This window comes from Ursus americanus, chromosome 34 (genome assembly GCF_024610735.1).
Source record: "Ursus americanus isolate L20-20 chromosome 34, mUrsAme1.1.p, whole genome shotgun sequence".
In the NCBI taxonomy this organism is placed as follows: domain Eukaryota; kingdom Metazoa; phylum Chordata; class Mammalia; order Carnivora; family Ursidae; genus Ursus; species Ursus americanus.
In genome coordinates, this window is record NC_142160.1 from 12,204,478 (window position 1) to 12,225,870 (window position 21,393).

Consider the following 21,393-nt stretch of genomic DNA (forward strand, 5'->3'; position numbering starts at 1 on the left):
CTGAGGACCAATGAAAGAGGAAGACAGAGATTACGGCTCACAGATGGCAGATGGTTGAGGTCTGGTTAGAAATCGGGTTGTTGAGAAACATTTTGTCTTAGGCAGAGCTGGAACGCTGGCATTTAAAGCCACACAAAGGCCAGTGACAGGTCCTGACAATCTTGGGCTCTACTTGTATCAGGAGGGGATCATCTCCTTCATCATCCTGCCCCCGTTTTTGTCCATAATGGAATCTGCAAGTTGGATCTCGTCAGTCCTGCATTTGGGACTGTGCCCTATTCCAAAGCATTCCTCCATTGCAGATGCATCTCTCTGGAGGTGCAAGGACTGAGGACAGTGCATTGAGGCACTGGAAATATAGGTATTAAGAGAGGAGATTTCCAGAGAGGCATGGAAAAGGAACTTTCCGTTCAAAGTGACTTCCTGACTTCACCGTTTCCAGAAAGCACTCTCTCTGGCAGGAATTACTTCTGTGTTTCCTGCCAGGTAACGTGCATGTTTTTGGCAATGTGAAATGGGAGAAAGAATGAACACATACAAGGAAAGGAAGAAAGATAAATGAGAAGTATTGTTGTCCAAGTCTTTGGAAAGTTACTCATCCTCCCTGATACTCTCCCCCCACCCCCCGCAAAGAAAGTGTCACAGAGTGAGAAAAGCAAAAGCTTTGGAATTAGACACATCTGTGCTTGAATCCTGGCTGTTTCAGTTATGATACTGGCTTAGAGAAGAAATCTGATTTCTTAAGCCTTAGTTTCTTAATCTGTGAAACTGGAGAAACAACACCTATCGCATAGTGTTATTTTGAGTTTTAAATGAAATATATGTGCAAAGTGCCTAGCACAGGGCCTGAAATAGAGTCCTCCCTAAAGAGTAGTTGAAAAAAAAAAAAGGCACGGGGAGAAAATACAGCATCAGATATGGCAGACCTGGGCTTCATTTATCAATTTATTCAGCAGATATTTAACTCGAGCACCTACTTTGTATCTAGAGATGTGTGACATGCTAGACAAGAACATGTCTTCCTAGGGACTGAAAGTGCAGATACACAAAAACACATGCAAAGACGAATAAATGAGAGAAGTCCACAGTGTGGCAAGTGCCATCACAAAACAAACGGTAGTGTGAACGGGGGAACAGCTTTATATAGGGTGGTCAGGGAAGGCTTCCTGGAAGAGGGGAGGTTCAAGCTGAGAATGAAAAATGACAAGAGCCAGCCATGTGAAGACTGGAGGGAAAGAGTTTCAGGCACAAGGAAGGGTACAAGCCAACGTCTGAGACCAAAGAAACCCCAATGTGGCTGAGATGAGAGACCAGTGCCAGAGTAAGGAAAGCGACACATATGCTAAGTGTTGGTGGTCATTCCCAAGGAAAACTTCTCTTGAGAGTCTACCATTGCCCCCTGTCCCCTGCCCCTCGAAAATGCCACTTTGTTATGAGATTTCACCCTTTGGTTACCAGCCTGTCCTCTATGGTTTGGAAACAAAATGACGGCCCTTTGTCGAGGTGAGATCATCTGCCTCTAGTCGAATCATCGGCATTTGATTTTTTGTTAATGTTGTTAGATGGCAGAACGGTGCGCTTTTGTGAATGTTCTGTTGTTCTGCATGAGAACCATTGGCTCCGTGGCAGAAGTCCCGTGGCCCTCTCTGTGGGGGGAAGCCCGATGAAAGGACTCACACTCTGGGGTTGGCATTCCTGCAGCACCTGCTGGAAATTACTGGAAGAAGTGTTTCTCCCCTGACTCAGTGCCCTGTGGAGGTTAGCATGCTGCCAGGAAAATTCCAACTTTATTCCTTGGGCCCCAAGTCAGCCTGCCTCCACCTGAGGCTGAGGGCTACAAGCTCCCTCGCCTCTGGGCAGAAACTGCCCATCCTCCCACCTGGAACGAGGATGGCAGCAATCAGCAAGGGAACTTTATTTCACTCACACCAGATGTAGGGTAGTTATCTTTGGTTTTTTGTGTTTTTGTTTTTTGTAGGCTTTAATTCACTTCATTTTTCTTGTATAAAGTATGTGGTGGCCACAGCAGGAGCCTGGGTCCTCTGCACTGAGACTCTGGTGTGGGTCGTTACAAGATGGTCAGCGAGTTCCTGATAGGGAGACTTGGTGAATGCAGTCTGTTTCCAGAGTCGGGCTGAGCTAGCTGTAGGTCTTGGGAATGGCGTCACGAGTGGCCTCGGTGAAGGTGCCCAGGGTGGCAGTGCGGTCCCTGGCTGAGGGGGAGCAGTCGTCCATACTGTCCACCATCAGTAGCTTCTTGGGGGCCGAGGCAGTGCCAGTGCTCCTGGGGGCAGGGGTGAGGCACACCAGCGCAGAGCTTCAGCAGTTGGTCACCTTGCATGGGACAGTGTGGGGCTTGCCAATCTTGTTCCCCGAGTAGCCTCGCCTCATGGGTTGATGTCAAGCTTGTCTGGAATCATGGCCCATGATGGCAGTGGCGACTTCTTTGGACCACTTCACACCCAGACCGCTGTGTCCATAGTCCTCTCTGATGGCAACAAATGCCTTGAACCTGGTCCGCTGGCCAGCACGGGTCTGCTTTTGTACCAGCATAGTCTTCAAAACCTCATCCTTGAGGGACGCCCCCAGGAAAAGTCAATGATTTCAGATTCCTTGATGGGCAGGGAGTAGAAACAGACCTCCTCCCGGACTTGATCTTCATGTCCTTGACCAGGTGGCCCAGTTTGGTGACAGGGATCCACTCCTTGTCTTTGGCCCACAGAGAAGCCACTGTGGTCTCCCATTCCATCGCCCCTGGGACCCCCAAGCTCACGCACAGCATCAGCGTCATCTGACACTTGGTATTTTCTCGAGAAGAAGCAGGGCAGTCTTTGAATGGACAATTGCAGTGGGTGGGAGGGTAGGAGGGTAGGAGGAGGCCCGATCATGCCATTTACCAGCTGAGTGATCTCAGGTCAGTAAAATAGGGAGGATATTGTCTGTCTCCTAGTGTTGCGGGGAAGATAAAATTACAAAGCAACTGGTAAGCTAGGGATTACTTTACTCCTCCTCCTCCACTTCCTGCCTTTCCTTCGAGTCTCTCCCTCCTCTGTTCCCTGTTTTCTGTCCTTCATCATTGAATGGCTCATTGCGGGCACGTGCAGAGCCCCCAGGGTGATAGTGAAGCCCCAACGGTCCTTCTGACCACTTATAAGAAGTTATGGCCAAGTGCTTGGAGAAGACTACGATTACAGTACAGACGGTTCCCAACTTAGGACGGTCCAATTTACGAGTTTTTGGGTTTACTCTGGTGTGAAAGTGATTTGCATTCCGTAGAAACCAGACTTCAAATTTTGAATTTGGATCGTTCCAGGCTAGTGATATGTGTCAGGACACTTTCTCGTGACTCTGGGCAGTGGCAGCCGCAGCTCCTGGGCAGCCCCGCAGTCACCAGGGTCAACAACCGATACACAGACAACCACTCTGTATCCATACAGACATTCTGTTTTTCACATTCAGTACAATATTCCAGAAATTACATGAAATAGCCAACACTTTACTATAAAACAGGCTTTGTGTTCGATGACTTTGTCCAACTGTAGGCCACCATGTTGTAAGCACATGTTATGGTAGGCTCCGCTAAGCTATGACGTGCAGTAGGTTAGCTGTATTAATGCATTTTTGACTTAACAATATTTTCATTTTATGATGGGTTTATCAGGACATAACCCCACTGTAAGTTGAGAATATCTAAATTTAAAATCAAGTTGGTTGTGGCCAATTTCACCTAATTATGGTTTTTCTATGTTCCGGCCCCCCACCAGACCTGTTCTTAATATATAATGACGCTTCACTTGCTGGCATCTTTGGAAAATGAGGAGTTTCATACAAGTGAAACCTTAATTTATTTTCCAGAAAAATGAAGCCCATCTCCTTGTGACAAATTATACCAGAACTTCTCTAGGCTCAAAGACACAGAAGGAAATAGAATGTGTGAGTGGTAATGGTGCAGAAGCAAGAATTTCCTTCTATGACAAAGTCCCACCTGGAGAGCTTTCCACACCTTTCACACTCGGGCCACATCCCAGGCCAATGACCAGAGCTTCCAGGGGTGGGATCCAGGCATCGGTGGTTTTTAAAGCTCCCCAGGTGACTCTAACATGTGGCCTATGTTGAAACCGCTGCCATGTGGTTTCTTAACACCTTGAACCTCTATGCTTCTGTGGGTTATGTGTCCATATCTCTATGAATTAAAAAGAGGGAGGAGGAGCAGGAGAAGGAGGAGGAGACTACAGTAGTGTGGCCACCAGAGGCCTGTCATGGTCCACAAGGATGGGGGTAGGGAAGTGCAAGTCGTGTTATTATGGGAATGAAGCAGACAGACCAGCTCCACGGGGAGCCTGAGCTCTGGCCGCAGCTGATCACAAACCCTGGAACTGGGCATGAGAATAAAGAAAACAAGAGAGAAAAAGGCCAGATGAGAAAGAGGAAAAAAAGTAAATCAGATTTAAAATAAAGGAGGCGATTAGCAGGCAGAACATTTAAATTCTCTTTGAGAGAGAAAATAGCCAAATAAAGCAGATAAAAATCAAAGATAAATGATAGAGATGATAGTGGCAGTGATCATCTTTATGCAGTGAGTGTTTGTCCTCCCTGATTAGGATAATTTTCTCTGGTCAAGGTTTGGGTTTGGTGAAGGCCGATAATAAATTGGGAGAATGGTCTATCCCGCGACATGCGATCAGCATCAGGCTAATGGCCCCGGGCTGAAACCTTGGGTTTGATGAATGTATTCATTTCCTGGGCATCACACCTAATAAGAAGCAGCATAAATACTAATATAGATGGAAATGTGGGTGAATGAGTTCAAATGACAGGAGGTACTATATATACATTGATTAGCATGGAAGAGAGAGCAGAAAGTATCCGGCTTCTGGACAGCTGGTTTACAAATAACCGGCGCTTGTCAATGGCCTCTCCGGCTCCTTCCCATTTAATTTCCCCTCGACCCTCCTGCAAACACTGTGGGGTCAAACCACAACAAAACATACGGCTTTGAGTACATTCTGTGGGATCGAAGTGATGGAAGGAAATAGGTTGGGAACCACCTCGGTCCTTTGGAGCTGTATTTTTCAAACTGTTAATTCTACAGTCTTTGGTCAAATGAAGTGTTACTGGAAAGGGCTGGAGAACTCAAAGAAATTTGAAACAGACAAAGGGTAAGCCAGCGTCTGTTCCACCTTTCTCCTTGCATTTGGCCATGAAGGAGATGCTGCAGGAAGCAGAGTTTGGAAATGGTGTGAATATGAGAGTTGACATGAGATTTCCAAATAAGACTGGACAATCTAGGTGACAGCTCAGCCCTTCCAACCCTCCCCCCTGCATTTTCCCCTTCACTTGTTATACTGCCTTAGAGTCCCTTAATCAATCATTCATTCGGTTCCAGGGTGCCTGGGGGCTCAGTCATTAAGCATCTGCCTTTGGCTCAGGTCATGATCCCAGGGTCCTGGGATGGAGCCCTGCTTTGGGCTCCCCACTCAGCGGGGAGTCTGCTTCTCCCTCTGCCTCTCCCCCTTACTCATGCGGTCTCTCTCTCTCTCAAATAAATAAATAAAATCTTTAAAAAAATAATTCCTTCGGTTCCATATGCATCCTCCATCAGAAGCTCAAGTTGGTTACAGAGGCCAAAGGGCTCTGAGTCCTGCATCCGTAAATACGAATTCAATAATACTGGCCTCCAGATTCCCAGGTAAGCTCCTCTGCAGTGAGGTCATGGCATGGTACCAGTTGGGAGATGGGTGACGCTGGAGGAATGAGATGGGGAAATCCTATTAGAGTGTCCAGAGAGGCTTTGGGGGGGGGCACTGGGAACAATGTTGCAGAGGAAGAGGGGACAGGTTTGAAAATGTTAATGCAGTAAAAATTTTGTCTAGCGTCGATCCTGTCCCAGAGAAGGGGATGACAATCTTTTTCTTCTTTGCAACTGCACTTCTTGGTTTCCTGTTCTCAGTCTCATTATAGCAAACCAGAATTTTGCTGTATTATTTACATTGCTTTAGGAGACAGTGGGCTCTGGGCTGTAAATAGCTCTTTGGATCACAGCCCATATACAAGCTGCCGACTTCCTGAAATGCATGATTGACTGTTTAGCATGGAAGAAATTACATCTACAAGAACTGTTAATGAGAAATGTGGAGGTGCACATGTTTAAAAATTGATGAGGTTAAATGTTCATCCAGATGGGGTATCTCTGAGGGACTAGAAGGAATGTAAGGCAGTGTTTATGGCTCCTGTGATCCAAACTTAGTTGGTGCCATGGAAGGGCGTCTACTACAGTGATTCCTAACTCTTTGGAGTGACTCATCCTGGGGAATCTGAGAATTGAATACATTCTTTCCAGAATATGCTTATATGTACAAAATTTTGCACAGAACTTGCTGAAGACTTATAGTTGTTCTTAGACATGAGGCTAAGAATTCTTACTCTATCGAATTCAGGGAAAACACTAATCCATGTATTCCTTTTTGGTTAGTAATATTCCTATTTGGGAATCAGCTGTAGAGTAGGGGTAGAGAATCCATCCCACTGCTTCTAGAAACTAGTGCATTTAACATTTGAAAAGAGGATTTAAGAGTTGGCACAAAATACAGAAAGATGTATAAGGCATGGTCTTTTTCCTTAAGGAAAATTAGATTTAGTTAAACTAGAGTATGAAAATAGTGGTCATAGTAGTTGCGGCTGGAAAGGTAGACCTGATCCAGACCATAAAGGGCCTTGAATGCTACATTAGGGAACTGAAAATTCTGAAGGCCAGTATGTTCCAACCTAACAGTCTTTCTTGTACAGTCTTCACTGTTTGACTATTTCTACATATACCAACACTACAATCAGATCGTTTTCTTCAAATCGATTCCCCTTTAAAATTTGTGTTTATTTAAACTTACTATTCATGGTTTTGTGCTTTGTTGTCATTCTTTGTAATCTATATGCAAATTAACACGTGCCTCTTAAAATAAAAATATTGATTTGGCTTCCTCCTGAAATAATCTCGTAGGCAATCGGCACTCCTCACTCCGGCAAACACTGCTAAGGACAGTGGGGGTTTGTGGTTGGGTGGGAGGTTGCGTTAGGAGAGTTGCTCTTTAAGACGTATCATTCGGCAGTTGAGCGTCAGCTGGAACAGAGCAGCTGGTGGTGGTGTGGCCAAGCAGAGACCATTGGTCGAGGCAAACATGGTGAGACCCTGGCCTAGGAGGAGTAGGAATGCATAGTGGCGGCGAGATGTTGAGTCTCTGAAACCCAGTCTTTACAAAGACAGTCTAGAATTGACACTCAAGCCAATTGTTAGGTAAATTATTTAGTAAGTCAGCTCTTAAAGGGAATGCAATAATATGTTTACTTCTTGTGTATTTATATTTTATTTACCATATTGTTTTAATTTATTTTTCTCAATAAAAGTATTTTCTGTGTTTTTTCTATTGCCTCGAATCCACTGATAATGTTTGCTGACTATGGCTGGGAAAGGTCAGGGTCATTTCTGTTGGTTCTGAGAGAGAGTCTGAGACTTTGATAGTGAGGATGGAAATCAAACGGGCATTTTCTATACACTTCTGTGGACTCCTCCAGTTTGTTTTGTTTTTCTGCTAGCTGAAAAATAGATATAATTCTCGCCCCATTGTTGTGCAGTTCAAGTGAAACAGGAATGCAACAGAATTTTGTCTACGATAACGTGTTCTTCTACATTACATAAGATGAAAGGTATTAACATCATTATTCGTTGTCCTGGCAAGGGATTGTGTAAATGCCATTTTAAAAAATTTCTTTAATTCAAATTTCTTTTTTATTTCAGTGAATATTTTGTGAGAAGAAATAGGGTGAGTCGATCTCTAAATGGGGGGCTTCTAGTTAGTCTGATTAAAATACTATCCTGGAAAAGAATAATTCAGTTTGCCCTTGATGCAGAAGTATCGAGTAAGCAATGTGCTTACATTTTCCTTATAGGCATATGATGGCTGCTACATAGGGGCATAGAGATGCCAGCCAACAGTGTATTCTTTTCATTCCGGGAATCTTGAAGTCTAATAAATATTTGTTCGGATCATTCCAGAAATGATAGAGAAAATGGGTTCCTACTTCAAAGTCATTTTTAATGTGGTCATACCTGATATTTAGAATATGGAATCAGCTGACATATGGTGGGAAGTGCTCAGTCCCTGCTGAAAGATGCTCTTGGTTCAAGTCCTAAAGTTGCTACTAATGAGCTACATGACTCTAGGCCTGTCACCTAAGGCTTTGAGTCTTGGTTTCCCTCTATAACATGGAGATACTAATAGTGACATTAGCAAGGGTCACGGTAGTATCAGATGAGATGGCATGAAGATGATCTTTGTTAAATATGGAGGGTTATATAGACACCATCACCATTGTCATCATTGCTACAAGGAAAGTATCTACTGAGTGCTTATTATGTTATCTGGATCTATTAACTTATTCGATTCCTTTAATTAATCTTATAAATACAATTATTATTATCTAGAGGAAAAAACAAAGGCATCTAGAGATTATTGTGCCGATTACTGTGCATTAAACGGCAAATCTGGGATTTGAAGCCAAGCAAACGGGTTCCAAATCCTGCATCATCCTTATTCCTACGAAGTGGTATTCTAATCATCTAAAAGAGTTTCAGAACCTTCAGAAATCAACCTGCTCCCCACTTGTGTTGAGAACACAATATGGAGAACATTTGTAAGGGCGCACTACTTCTTCTGCCTCCTTTGCCCACTAACTCATTTAAAATATTTAGATTTAAATTATGTTAAGATGATATTTAAATGAATTTAAAAGGACTGAGGTACAATTCAGCATCAAAGAGCACTTCTATTTCTCCACAAACACTGTGTTGGAGAGAACTGTTTTTTTAAACTTGATACATGACTCTATGACTTTCAGCCGTTTGGCCTAAAATGGCCCTTCCTTTACAGCTCTAAGAGTTTTCTTCCCTCATGACCATAGGAGTCTACTGGGCTTGTTTGGGCATTGGTGTTAAACAGGGAAGACATTGGGAGGTTACGTCTATGTTTCCTCTTGTCTGTACTCTCTGTCCATGAAGATGAGCAAAGGGGGGGGGGGCTGGAATGGGAAGGTGGGATGACAGGTCTCTGAGGTCAAATTGTGCCTCACTGACAATTTTAGCTAGGACTGAGAAAACACAAGGCAAGAGTAGACACCTGTGCTTACACTCGAATTAGTATCTATAACTACAGATACTCACAGAATACATGTAATTATAGTGAAAATCATCCAGTGCTTCCTAGGAGCCGCACACTGTGTCAACAACATTCCTTACCCATGCTAGAATGCTGAATTCTCTCCATCACTCAGGGCCATAGAGTAACCGCGGTCTTCAGGAACATCTCCTACATGATGCTGAGACCCTAACCTGCCAAGTAACAATGGCTACTGCTCGGCCTTGTCCTTAGAGGGCATGTGAGACCCTCGGGCCAGTCTTGATCGTTTGGTTTATCGTGATATTTGTCTCATTGTGTTGTATTTTTAAAGAATCAAAATATAATCTGTACTAAAGGAGGAAATGTGGCCGATCCTAGAACACATGGTATTATTGTCACTTCCCTTTTAAAGCAGACGGTCCTGGGGCTTCGTGGAGTTCAGTCACTTGCATGATGAAGCCAGAACTGGATTCCAGGTATGTCTGCTTCTAGAGCCTTATTCCTCATAACCACCACATGAACACACCGCCCACAACGGAAGCAGATGCCCCTGAATCAAACCTAAGTCCATAAGCCAAATCAATGACTCCCTAAGGAGACATAACACCGCGTTAGTGGGGATTTTATGGCAATTTATGGATATTAAATACGTAGCTCTCCCCACTAATGTATATTCCTCGGAATTCACTCATTTACTCATCCATTAAATAAAGATTTATCGGGTGTCTGCTCTGTCTATGCTGTGCTTGAGGGACAAGGGATGAGTGGGTGCAGGGAAAACAGAACAATGAGCTTACGTGAGAAGTCCGAGACATACGCACATGACTTAAGGTAAAAATGATGAGCCCACAAGAGAGTTGCAAATAAAGGAGTGCACTGTATTCTAGGTGTGTCTGTGGGGGGGGGTGTGAATGCACATGCACACTTGTGCACTCGTGCGTGCATATGTGTTTGGCAATTGGTATGGCTAATGAGAGAGCTCTAAGTTTGAACATATGCAGGGAAGCAGGCAATAAAAAAATAACTGCAAGAAGATTGGTTTAGTTAGCATAAAAGGTCCATAAAAAAGCGGTGGGATTTAAGACTGGAAACAGAAGCAAAATAGTACACTTCACATTCCAAGGAGTGATGTCATTGGTTCTGTGCTTCAGTGAGAAGTAGCTGGCAATCCTGAGTAGCAGGGGCCAAGAAACCACAGCTCGTGGGTCACATTTGGCCCATGGCCTATTTTCTGACAGCCAGTAAGTAGAGGACGGCTTTGAGATTTTGGCGTGTTGTTTAAAAACAAATAAGCCCATAAACAAAGAAACTATGTGACAGAGACTTTCTGTAGCTCACAAAACCTGAACGTTTGCTGACCCCTTGGCCTACAGAATGGATTACTGGAGGGTAATGGATTAGGGAAGACCAGGTTAGTGGGGGACAGAAATAATCTAGACAAGGAAGACAAGGAGGGTGTGGAATCTGGAAATGCAGGAGCCTGGAGGGAGACAACGCTGGGTATTTGTGCATTTGGGAGTTGTCTCAAATGAGACAACTGAATAGCTGTCTTTTAGAATAGTGACCGAAAGTGGAAAGAGCCAAGGATCAGTCATTGATAAGCATCTGTTTATAGAGGGAGGAGGAAGAAGAGGAACGAGCAAGCCCGATGAGCCAATATCATTGCTTCTATCTGTTCCATTAGCACGTGCTCTATGCCTATGGCTGTTCTTTGCTTCAAGGTCCCCACACCCCCACCCCAATGAGAATGTGACGACACCGAGATGCCACCGCTCCGGCTGCCAGGCCAGAAGAGGGAGCTACTCCTTCAGTTTCGCCTCTCAGCCCGTGTGTCCATCATCTGCCACATACAGCTCGATCCCAGGTCCCCTCTAGTTCTCCCCAAGCTGCCTCTTCTCTGTGTCTCCGTGGCATCCCTGGAATCTTCTTGACTGACGAGTTTTAAGGACAAATCCGTTTATCTTCCCTCCTGTACCTCCTGAACTGACGGACTGGAGAAGCATCCTTAATAGTCTAGTGGCAAAATTTGCTTCTAGACTTTAGCATCACTATCGCACAGGAGAGCTCGCTGTGGGAAAGGAAGCAGGAAGCTCGTGCAGCGATACCATAAGACTGTGACATGTCCTGCAAAGGCCCCCAAGAGGCCGTCAGGAGATTACCATGGTTTATAGCAATTGCAGGGAACAGGAGAGGCGACTGATGTCACTGGAGGCCTATTTGAGTAAGAACCAGATGACTCCACTTTGGGAGTGGTACCCAGAAGCACCAGGCCCACGGGCAGAGGGGTGGGTGGGTGAGAGGACCCAGGCAAGCCAAGACCGGAAATAGTCTGGACTCTCTCTGCGAGGCACCGGGCAGAGAAAACTGCACTCAACCACACTCTGCTTCCATGGAGATTATCTCAGCAGTTTGGACTCTGACTAGTGAACTACGGAGAAGCTTGGTGTTCAAGTCTGAGATGAAGGAAGTGATGGTGATGAGTGGAGGAGGAAAGGCAGCTGTGTTTGGACAGGTACGTGGACTTTAAAGTCTTGGATTTGGGAGCACTGTCTGTTCTGAATGCAGACGTGACTCCCGGGTGTGACAGACAGGGGGTGGCAAGGTGGCCCCTGTGAGGTCCAGCAGCTGAGAGAGGACAGCAGATGGGAGGAGCCAACAGCGTGGAAAGGGAAGGTGGCAAATGAGTCCCTGGGCTTCGGGTCCTCTTTTCCTGGTCCTGAGTTTTTCACAACCAGACCGCTCTTGAAGAGGAAGGGGGTGAAGGGGTACAAAGTGCTGGTCCCCTACATTTGCCCCCAAGTTGATATGCTGCTGAGAATAGATTTAACCTCTTTATTTTTTTCTGGATAACTCTGATGGAACTTAGCTTGGAGGTTGGTTTCTAGGGGGAATTTATCTCCCAAAAGGTGACCGACCAATTCTGAGATGTCGTTTGGACCCAAGAGGAGAAGTAAATTTCTCCAAGAACAATAGGAAATGAATAGAAAGTACCAACAAAAAGGCCCCTCAGGAGGTATTTGCCATGAGGCCACATGGCCCAGAGACCCAAATTTCACAAACTAACTACACTTGCCTAGTGAAGTTCTTTATTACAGAAGTTACAAGGACGCTGGGATGAGAAAGATGTCAGTTCCACTCTGGAACCAAGTCCCTTCAGTGAACTTAGCAAGGGTTCGACTGACCTCAGAATATTATATCCCACTGCATCTGTGAAGGGAGTAAGTGCAACTGGAAGGCAACTGCTTGGAGGTGGCAACTTTCACCCCAGACCTGGAAGGGGCTGAAGGTTCTCACAAAGGTCATGCGGATGCTTTCTGGACCTAGGATGTGCTAAGCCAGGCAGCATGGGGAATAGAAGCCACCTGGGCTCCGCAGCAGGACAGCCCCCGCGGGGCTCTTCCCAACTGTGTGCACCTTCCTCTCCCACTTCAGTCCTCTCCCCCGCTCCCCTCCAAAGGAGAGAAACAATGCCTACCTCACGCCCACATCCTTAACAGAGCATCTAGTACTGTTACATATATAAACAGTCCCTCCAAAAATGAAAATCATTTTAATTACGTTTATGATTTTAAAAATCTTCATTCCTGCCCAGTTATGGTGATGAGGACGACTTATTTCTTGTTAAGATTGCAATGCCTTAGCCTATAGCAAGGGATATCTCACCGATCTTGCAGTAGATATCTGTCACTAAAATACAGTTGACCTTTTCATCAGGGGCCATGATGAAGGGACATAATGATTATTAGGCAGAATCTCAGGGAACAGTCCTAAGAAACACCTCATTTGGAGAGGCCATTCACTCTCATCTGGTTTTACGACTTTCAAGTGGTTTCCTGAATTTGAATCCTAACTGCCTTTCTAGGAAATTTACAGGACCGCTGAAATGGATAGTTCTGGTAAGTTTTCACGGTTGGCATTGGAAAACCATTAGCACACAGTCAGCAGGAAATCCATTCTACTTGTGGCAGGTTCAGGGTTTCATGTGCCTCTTTGGGGCTGGAGGAAGTGTTTAAACCGAATCGCCTTGCGGGCACCAGCAGTCATGGCTGTGAACCCCGTCTGTACACTCGGTTCTCTGTACAAGGTGGCCAGACCACCTGGGTCTTTGGACACTCAAGGATTAGAGGTCGCAACTTTCACCCCAAACCTGGAAGGGGCTATAGGTTCTCACAGAGGTCACGCAGATGCCTTCCAAACATGGGTCGTGCTTACTTGAATCAAGTCCTGTTTTCCTAAATGTTTCGCTTCCCAAACTCAGAAATTGCCTCCTTCCCCTGCTCCCCTCCATCCTGGCAGCCTCAGTGAGCCCCAGTGTGTGCCAGCCACTGTCCTGGGCATAAGGACACCATCGTGAGCAAGAGGGCTCCAGACCATGCCTGGAGGAGCTTATGGTCTCGTGGGGGAACTGGCTGAGAGTGACTCACTCCAGCCCCTCCCTACCCTTTCTGCCTCCCTGTGGCTGAACCTTTCAGGGTCTGGCCCTGGTGTCCCTCAGGAGGAGAAGTGCCCCTCTCCCCATCATGTCCCCAAAGATAATCATTCCAGGATGCCCGCGCAGACTCTAAGTGGTGCAAACCTTGAGTGAGGCTTCTGCTCATTTTAAGCTGCTCTTTTAACTTCCTCTGTCAGCAGGCAGGCTCGAGTGACCTCTGAGGATAGTCTCTGCTTGCTGAGGCGGGCAGGGAATCTGCTCAGAGTGGGTAAGGTGCTACATTTGCTTCCGTGAGACGATTTCTGATAAGAGCATTTCTCACAGAGAAGAAACACCTCGGTGCTGAGTCCGCTTTCTCATCTACTAATCAAGTCTGTTTGTATCTCCTCACCTGTAAGGTGAGGATAATGATCCTACCTCTCTCACTGGATCAGTTGTAAAGATCACAGCAGTTAATCCATGTAAAGATTTAGCATGCTGCCTGGCACATAGCAAGTACTCGTTAAATGTTAGCTCATGTTATTTCTGTTCGCTCTAACAGAAGGTCTCTGTGATGATACCACATTTGCAAGACACTTTCACCAGATGTAGGAAATGTTTCTGTAGTTATTGGAGGACACTTCAGAAGCTACAGAAGTTTCCAGCATTCTACAGGCACGTCCCTCCCTTTTCTACCCGCATGGATTAGCATATTAGCACAGCAGCCCTGTGTCACGAAGATATTTGACAATAAGCGCATCAGTGATTGCTACTCCCAAGCAAAGGGAAGCCCCGAAGGGAAGCATTTTCCAGGAGGAAACGTATTTTCTCTCCTCAACTCCTTTGGTGGAGGCCATCGGAAGCATTGGGGTGAGCTTCATGAGGGCGCTAAAGCCCGGCTGCACACACTTCATTAAATTCGGGCAGAAAGAGTAGTGTCTTAGCTACTGTGGGGCGGAGGCTACAGGAGCTAGTGGAGCCCAAGGAACCTTGTGAGCTTGGCTGGAAATAAAGAGCAGTTGGTGTGTGATTCAAGAAAATGTTTCGATGGACGAAGGGAATATGGAGAGGGCTCTGCCACTCATGGGGAACGCTGTTTACATACCAATTCCTTCTTCTTCATGCACTCCATGAGGATGATGAACAGATGCTGGGCTTGGGTCCGCGTGTACGTGAAAGTCTTCTGGATGGTCACCAGCAGCTGGTCCCGCAGAGATTCATTGATAAGTCTGCAATTAGAAACAATGCCAAAGCACAGGTCAACCCAGCTCCTCTTCAGTACATGTTTCTGAGAAATATTCTAGGACACAGGAAATCACGGTGAGGATTGACTTAAGACAGGAGTTATTTCCTCCTATATTTTTCTCCCCATAGTTTTTTTGGACTGTGATAATTAAAAAAAACAACAGCAACAGTGCACTTAAAAATAAATCTATTTTAATGTCTCAGAACCTAAAAGAGTAAAGTCAGAAGATGAATTTGATTCTTTTTTCTGTCTCTCTTTTCTTTTATATAGCATGTCTAATACACTCTTCCTCAAGTGCCGTTATCAAAAAAAGCCTTACTCATTAGCATCCTGGGAAAAACTTACTGTATTACATATACGAAGATTTAAATTTCAACTTCATCTCTAATTGTGGGAGAAAAGCTTCTGTCTCAGTAATGTGAGCACCAATGAGGAGAAATAGGACTTATGTTTCTTCTAAAACCATTTCCTGTAGGTGGTAACTTTTCTGACCTACGATTCAGGTCAGCATTTATGTCAAACACTGGCTGTGTTACAGACAACAAGAGTCTGAGCCACGGGAGGTCTAATATGGATGACTTCATTACAAGATAGTTTTCATGCTATAGAAGAATGAGGAAAAGCAAGGGAGGTACATTATACCCAATCACTGCCCTGTTGCCTCTCAAAGTTGGACCAGCTGTAACTTTTAACTTCGCCCTCACTAACTGGCCTGGTGAGAACTGGGCTATCTTTACCAGCCATCAGATGGCAGGGAATGAAAAATCACTTAACTGTTCATAGATTCTGTCCAAAATCAGGAAGATAAAACCGCTTCCAAGGACCAGTGACAAAATTATACTCTGCCTAGCATTTTATGGTTTTATCATTTTTTCCCCATAATTGAAGAACAAGAAACTCCTATATATAACAGTAAAATATAATTATTTCATTTGGGGCTCATGGGTATCCTGTAGGCAAAAGGTCTGTACAATTTAAAAGGAAAGTATATTTTAGCTGGAAAGAGCCAGAGTCATTAGCAGATGAGTGGCAGAGCCAGAACCAGATTCTAGGTCTTCTGATTCCTCGTCCAGTACTCTTTCCATTACACCCCTGTCTCTCATTACACCAAGTGCACTATACCGGCCTCTCTTCAACACTGTGGCTGCTTGAGAAGCAAATTATTACATTTGCTTTAATGTGAAAGCATAACAAATTTTGTTGCTTCAAATAAAGCAAGACGGTAGGCTTGAGGATATCCTTCTGTGCCCTAGGATTATGTGAGGATCACCTGAACCCATGAGATTGGATAGGATGGTGCCCTAAGTTTTGAGGAGGGTGCATTCTTCATGACAGAATATACTAAAGATCCTGGAATGTCACGCAGCTTGATGGAGGATTGGGTTACGCCTTCTGCCCCCCAGGAAGATTTATATCATGAATATTTAGAAAAACAGAATGGTTCAGATGAAGTTGAAAATTAATACCAGATCCTCTCAAGATTACTAAATTATTCTGGAGGACTCTGTGGCCTTAGGTGTAGACCAATCTGAAACCATTCATTCATTCATTCATTCATTCATTCATTCATTCAATAATTGCCTAGTGATGTCTACTTAGTGCCAGAGACTTTAGTTCATGCCAGGGCTATAGGGATAGATGAGAGACGTACACTCCCAGCCTTCAATGAGCTTACACACAGGTGGAGTAGAAAGGCAGGAACTAGCAATTCAACTGTGATTGTCAGTGGTAAAGAAGTAGAGAACTTGTGACAGTTGAATATAATCTAATCTGGGGGTACAGGGAAGACTCCTTTAAGGAAGAACCGTTTAATCTGAGACTTGAAGAATAAATGAGCATTAACACAATTGGGGAGGTGGTGGGGCTAAGTCAGAGCATTCTTGGCAGATGAGACAGCATGAACACGCTCAGTTTTGAGAAAAGAAAAGAAGGTCAGTATGGCTAGCACATGGCGAGCAAAAGAAAGAGTGGAACAAGATGGTGCTGCAAAAGGGGTGAGTAAGGATAAGATCATGGGGGACTTTTGAGATGGTGCTAGAGACTTTGGATTTTGTCCCACAGGTAATGAGAAGCCACTGGAGAGTGACATGATCACATCTGTGTTGCCAAGTTTCCTGAAGGGTCAAGACATGAGCACTCTGCTTAACAGGCAACCCACGTGGATGGGTGTAGAGAGTTCTGCAATATTGAGTATTGAGTATACATAAACGCCATACATGATTAACAACACAAGAAGAGACGCTCCTCATTAGCCACTTGATAGATCCAATCATTCATCTGCAGGTGTTTAATTTTGATAACAACTTGAGATTTGTTTTCCATTGCTAACCATCTGTAGTGAAATCCCTGTTCCCTGAGGTCATTAACTGTTTGAGGGATCTGTTATTTGTATGTAGTCTATCACTTTGTAAAAATTGAGAAGTCATGTGCAACTTAGTTGATTGTGAGCTTTGTTAGTGAGGGGAGCTAAAAGACACTAAAGACGTCTTGATACTAAAAAGTATAAAGATCTTATACTTTTTAGCTCAATTTTGCAACTGAATGAAGTTGTACCTTTGGTTAAATCATTTAGCAACAAAACCCCAGAATTTTACTTCTAGAAGTACAAGGGTTGTCTAAACTGGTGTTTTCCAAAGTGTGGGGTGCCTGTCACTGATGGAGCAGAGTGGTTGTAGGTGGGACAAAGATGTTTTCGTCTTTCCAAAGGATTAAGTTATACTCATTAAACATTAAATAACTGTTATTCTGGCTTTAGTTATTTTACCACCCTGATTGCATCAAGAGGAAAATCACATTTTTGATGTTTCTTTGGCTTTATTAGCTCATGAACATTTGTAAATCTCCCCCTTTTGGCAAAGAAATAACAGGTATTAGGTCCCATGCTTTTTGCAGAAAGCATTTAAGAACTTTTAAAAGAAGATCCTGTACAGCATTTGATGCGTTCAGAGCACACCATGTTTTAGGACATAAATGGGATAATATCATTTGATTTGCATAACAATCTGAGAGCAAAGCAGGTATTCATTCCATTTTTCAGAAGAGGAGACTGTGGCCCAAAGAGACCAAAATGAGTTGTACAGTCACGTAGGTTGATGATGTCAATGCTTGAGCTGAGTCTACGGAATTCGGCCTTCCATCGTGGTGCTGCTTTTCCTGTTTGAAACCTCTAAATATGTCTTTTAGTTTCCTAATCATCTGCATTGGAAGCAGAAATTGAAGTATATTTGTTTTAGGAAATTGCTTTTCCTTTTTGTGATAGAACACCTGAAGGAAATCTGAAGATACAGGGAAGAGTGAGGACAATGGCAAAGTTCATTTAGTATGTTGAAGATTCTATTCGCTTCTGATTTCTCACAAGTATTTGCTATGCTGAATGAGACGTTTTCTATTTGGCACAAAGACTTCCTCTGTCTTCTCTAAGGACCCTTTCTTTGTGACCATATTCTGTAGGATATTGGGGAGCCTGCTTTCTTGAAATTATTGCTTTCCCAGCTCTTCCCATTTTTTTCCCTGCACAACACTGGAATGATTTAAAAATCTTGACCATGATATTTAATCACCAGCAAAAAATAGAAATAAGCCCATTTTAGATTTCTTTTTATGGCACTAGAATAGTGATTGAGAATTTCTTGACATCAAAACATGGTCATAGTATTATATAAAATTTTCATTTTAGAATTGGGCCTTTGACAAAGTGGTGCCTATTTATAGAAACTGTTAATTTGTGGCTCCATATGGACCAATGCTATTTTTGGTATACCTCAAATTAGAATGTTTCTTGATTTAGGAAGGGTAGTCATTGAAGTGAGGATAATCTCCATACTATGGCATTTGTGTTTCCATTTAAATGCTGAACTTGTGATCTGGAGCTTTTTGGATGAGTCACAGAAGTATGTGAAATAGGTCAGCATACATCCAGTGCTCGGAGTAACCAATGGAACTTCCCAAATTGGCTATTCGCATTCTGTTCAAAGGCTAGCAATACAACCCAAGTGTGCACACTTTTCTCAGAATGACTTTAATTACCCGCAATATCAGAGTTTTGTTCCTAGATTTAAAAATTAGAAAATGCATTTAGAATTCAATGGGATGCAATGAGCTAAACTTAGGTTAATGGCTTTCATCAGGGAGTAAAGCCCTTCTCCCACCCTCCACTGACACTCTCAGTTCATTTATTCAGATACAAGAAAATTTTACCTAGATAAATAAAGATCATTAATAGTACCGCAATTTGGTACTTAAAAGACATCATTTCCTAGAGAATCTCAAATGCTCTAAAGAAAAATGAAATGTTGTCGTTTGCTTCATGCCAAAGCAAATTACTACATATAACCTCAGGACACAGAAAGGCTACATGTCTTGCCTAAGGTCACAAAGAATGGCATTTTTCTTTTCTTCTCTTCCTCCTCCTCTGGGCCCTCTCCTCCTCTACTTCCTCCCTCTCCTCTTTCTCCTCCTCCTTCTTCTCCCTCTTCTTGGTTAGTAAAAGTTACCCCTTTCTCCCAAATGCCGTGACTCTGGGGTCACAAGTAACAGGATGATTCTTCCCGGAGAGGCAGACAACATTGTGAATAAAACACATGACAGTCACCAGAGGTAGGCTGTCTGGAGCGAAGCTGTCACTTGCTAGCTATATGATCTCGTACAAGTTGTTTAGTCTTTCCGTGTCATGTTTTTCATATATGTAAAATGAGAATTATAAGAGTGCTTATCTCATAGACTTGGGAGTATTTAATGAGTTAATCTTTGTAGAGGGCCTGATACGCAGCAAGGCCTTTGCAAGCATTTGTGTTATTAAAACACAGTCCCACACGGCTCCTGGCTCACTGACATTCCTTCTTGGTAAGTAGCACGACCAGCGGCTGGAGCCTTTGTGCACAATACAGAGCTCTCTCCTGAGCCCAATAGTACAAGGCCACCCCCACTCCAAGCTGGAGAAAGAACTTCCCACTTCAGAGAGGCCAGAGATCACCAGCTCTTTCTTACATTTGGAAAAAGAGATACACAGCAGATTCAGGAGGCTTCATTATCATGGAACCTTGCAAACACTCATGCATACTTCTGCCCATCTATTTATTTATTCATTTAACAAACGATACTGGTGCCTACTATGTGCCAGGCACTCTGCCGGGGTAGAGAGATGAATAATATTTAGTCTTAGCCTCAAGGAACTCATAGGGTTGTAAGCCATGTATTCTGGTAATCTATTAATAGGTAACACACCCTCAAACTTAGTGATGTAAAATTTTTTTTTTAATTGTGTTGATGATTTTGTGGGTCTGGAATTCAGGCAGAGCACGGTGGGGATGACTCATGGCTGCTCTGTGATATCTGGGTCCTCAGCTGGAGAGGATGGAATGGTTGTAAATGGCTGTAAGGCCTCAACTGGGGCCATATGTCTGGGGCTCCATTCTCTTCCACGTGCCATCTGCTGGGAATGCAATGTCCAAGATGACTTCTTTGCTCCTTTGTCTGGTACCCAGCCTGGGCTTGCTGAGAGAACTGAGGACTGGCTGGCATTGTTTTCTCTGGTGGCTGGTTGCATGATGGATGGACCTCGTACACGGCAGCTGGCTTCTCTCATACTGAGAATTCCAAGTGAGTGTTCGAAGAGGCCCAGGCAAAAACTTCAAGACTGCTTCTGATTTAACCTCACAAGTCCCAGAATGTCATTTCCTTACATTGAATTAATCAAGCACGTCTAAGAGTAGCCCAGATTCAAGAGGAGGGAGGGGCTCCATCTCTTGGTGGAAGGAAAGAAGGAATGTACAGAGAAGGCCTATTTTGATGGTGGTCATCTTGGAGACCCGCAAATCCATCAAGGGATTCTGTTCAGATGAGACATTATAAAGCATCAATCTTTTCCACAGTTCAATGACAAACAGCCTCAGCTGTCTTACTGTGCATTTTTTCTTTTAATAGCAGATTATGAGAATCACCATTTTCCTTAAAAATGATAGCCTAATCACTCAGAAGTATTTTCAAAATGTTATCACCGATTCGAAGCATAGAACCTGCAAATATTTTCTCTTTTGCTTCAGCATCCTGTTTACATTTATTTAGTGTGTACTATGTACCAGGCATTTCTTTTAGGCCTTGGGCATCTGGCGGGAGCCTCTTTTCCATGGATATCATCATCGTACTTTGTAGCTGTTAAATGCAGTGTGCAAGGGACATCTTCAGTCAAATGTGTGAGTGCTTGGGTCAACCTTAATGCCCAGCTTAAGTCACCAACAAAAACAGCTGGGTGTTTTCTTGGGGTCCTCATCTCACCTTGAGGTCTGTTTGGAGACGAAAAGCACTAACAATCACCCCCCGAAAGCTAGAGAGAAATCTTGACTTACTGAAGTATTGTTCCAGTTTATGTTTTTTTTTTGAGGAGGGGGAGGGGCAGGGGAAGAAAAAGAGAGGGAACCTTAAGTAGGCTCCATGCCCAGCACAGAGCCTGATGAGGGGCTCGATCTCAATGACCCCCTAAATCATGACCTGAGACGAAATCAAGAGTCAGACGCTTAAACGTCTGAGCCACCCAGGCACCCCCAGTTTACATTATTCTGGATGTGCCTTTG

At 44.0% G+C, this 21,393-nt stretch overlaps 1 protein-coding gene and 1 pseudogene across 1 annotated transcript in view; both read right to left on the bottom strand.

Annotated features, from left to right (window-relative positions):
- The window catches only part of TRPM3 (transient receptor potential cation channel subfamily M member 3), a gene marked incomplete at its 5' end in the record, with an annotated part of 257,261 nt that overhangs the window by 149,379 nt on the left and 86,489 nt on the right, over positions 1–21,393 (bottom strand). Inside the window, one exon of the mRNA XM_045772551.2 lies at positions 14,684–14,807. Within this exon, the coding sequence (XP_045628507.2) occupies positions 14,684–14,807 (124 nt within the window). The remainder of the gene's footprint in view (positions 1–14,683; positions 14,808–21,393) is intronic.
- On the bottom strand, positions 875–14,677 carry LOC123776522 (small ribosomal subunit protein uS5 pseudogene; annotated as a pseudogene).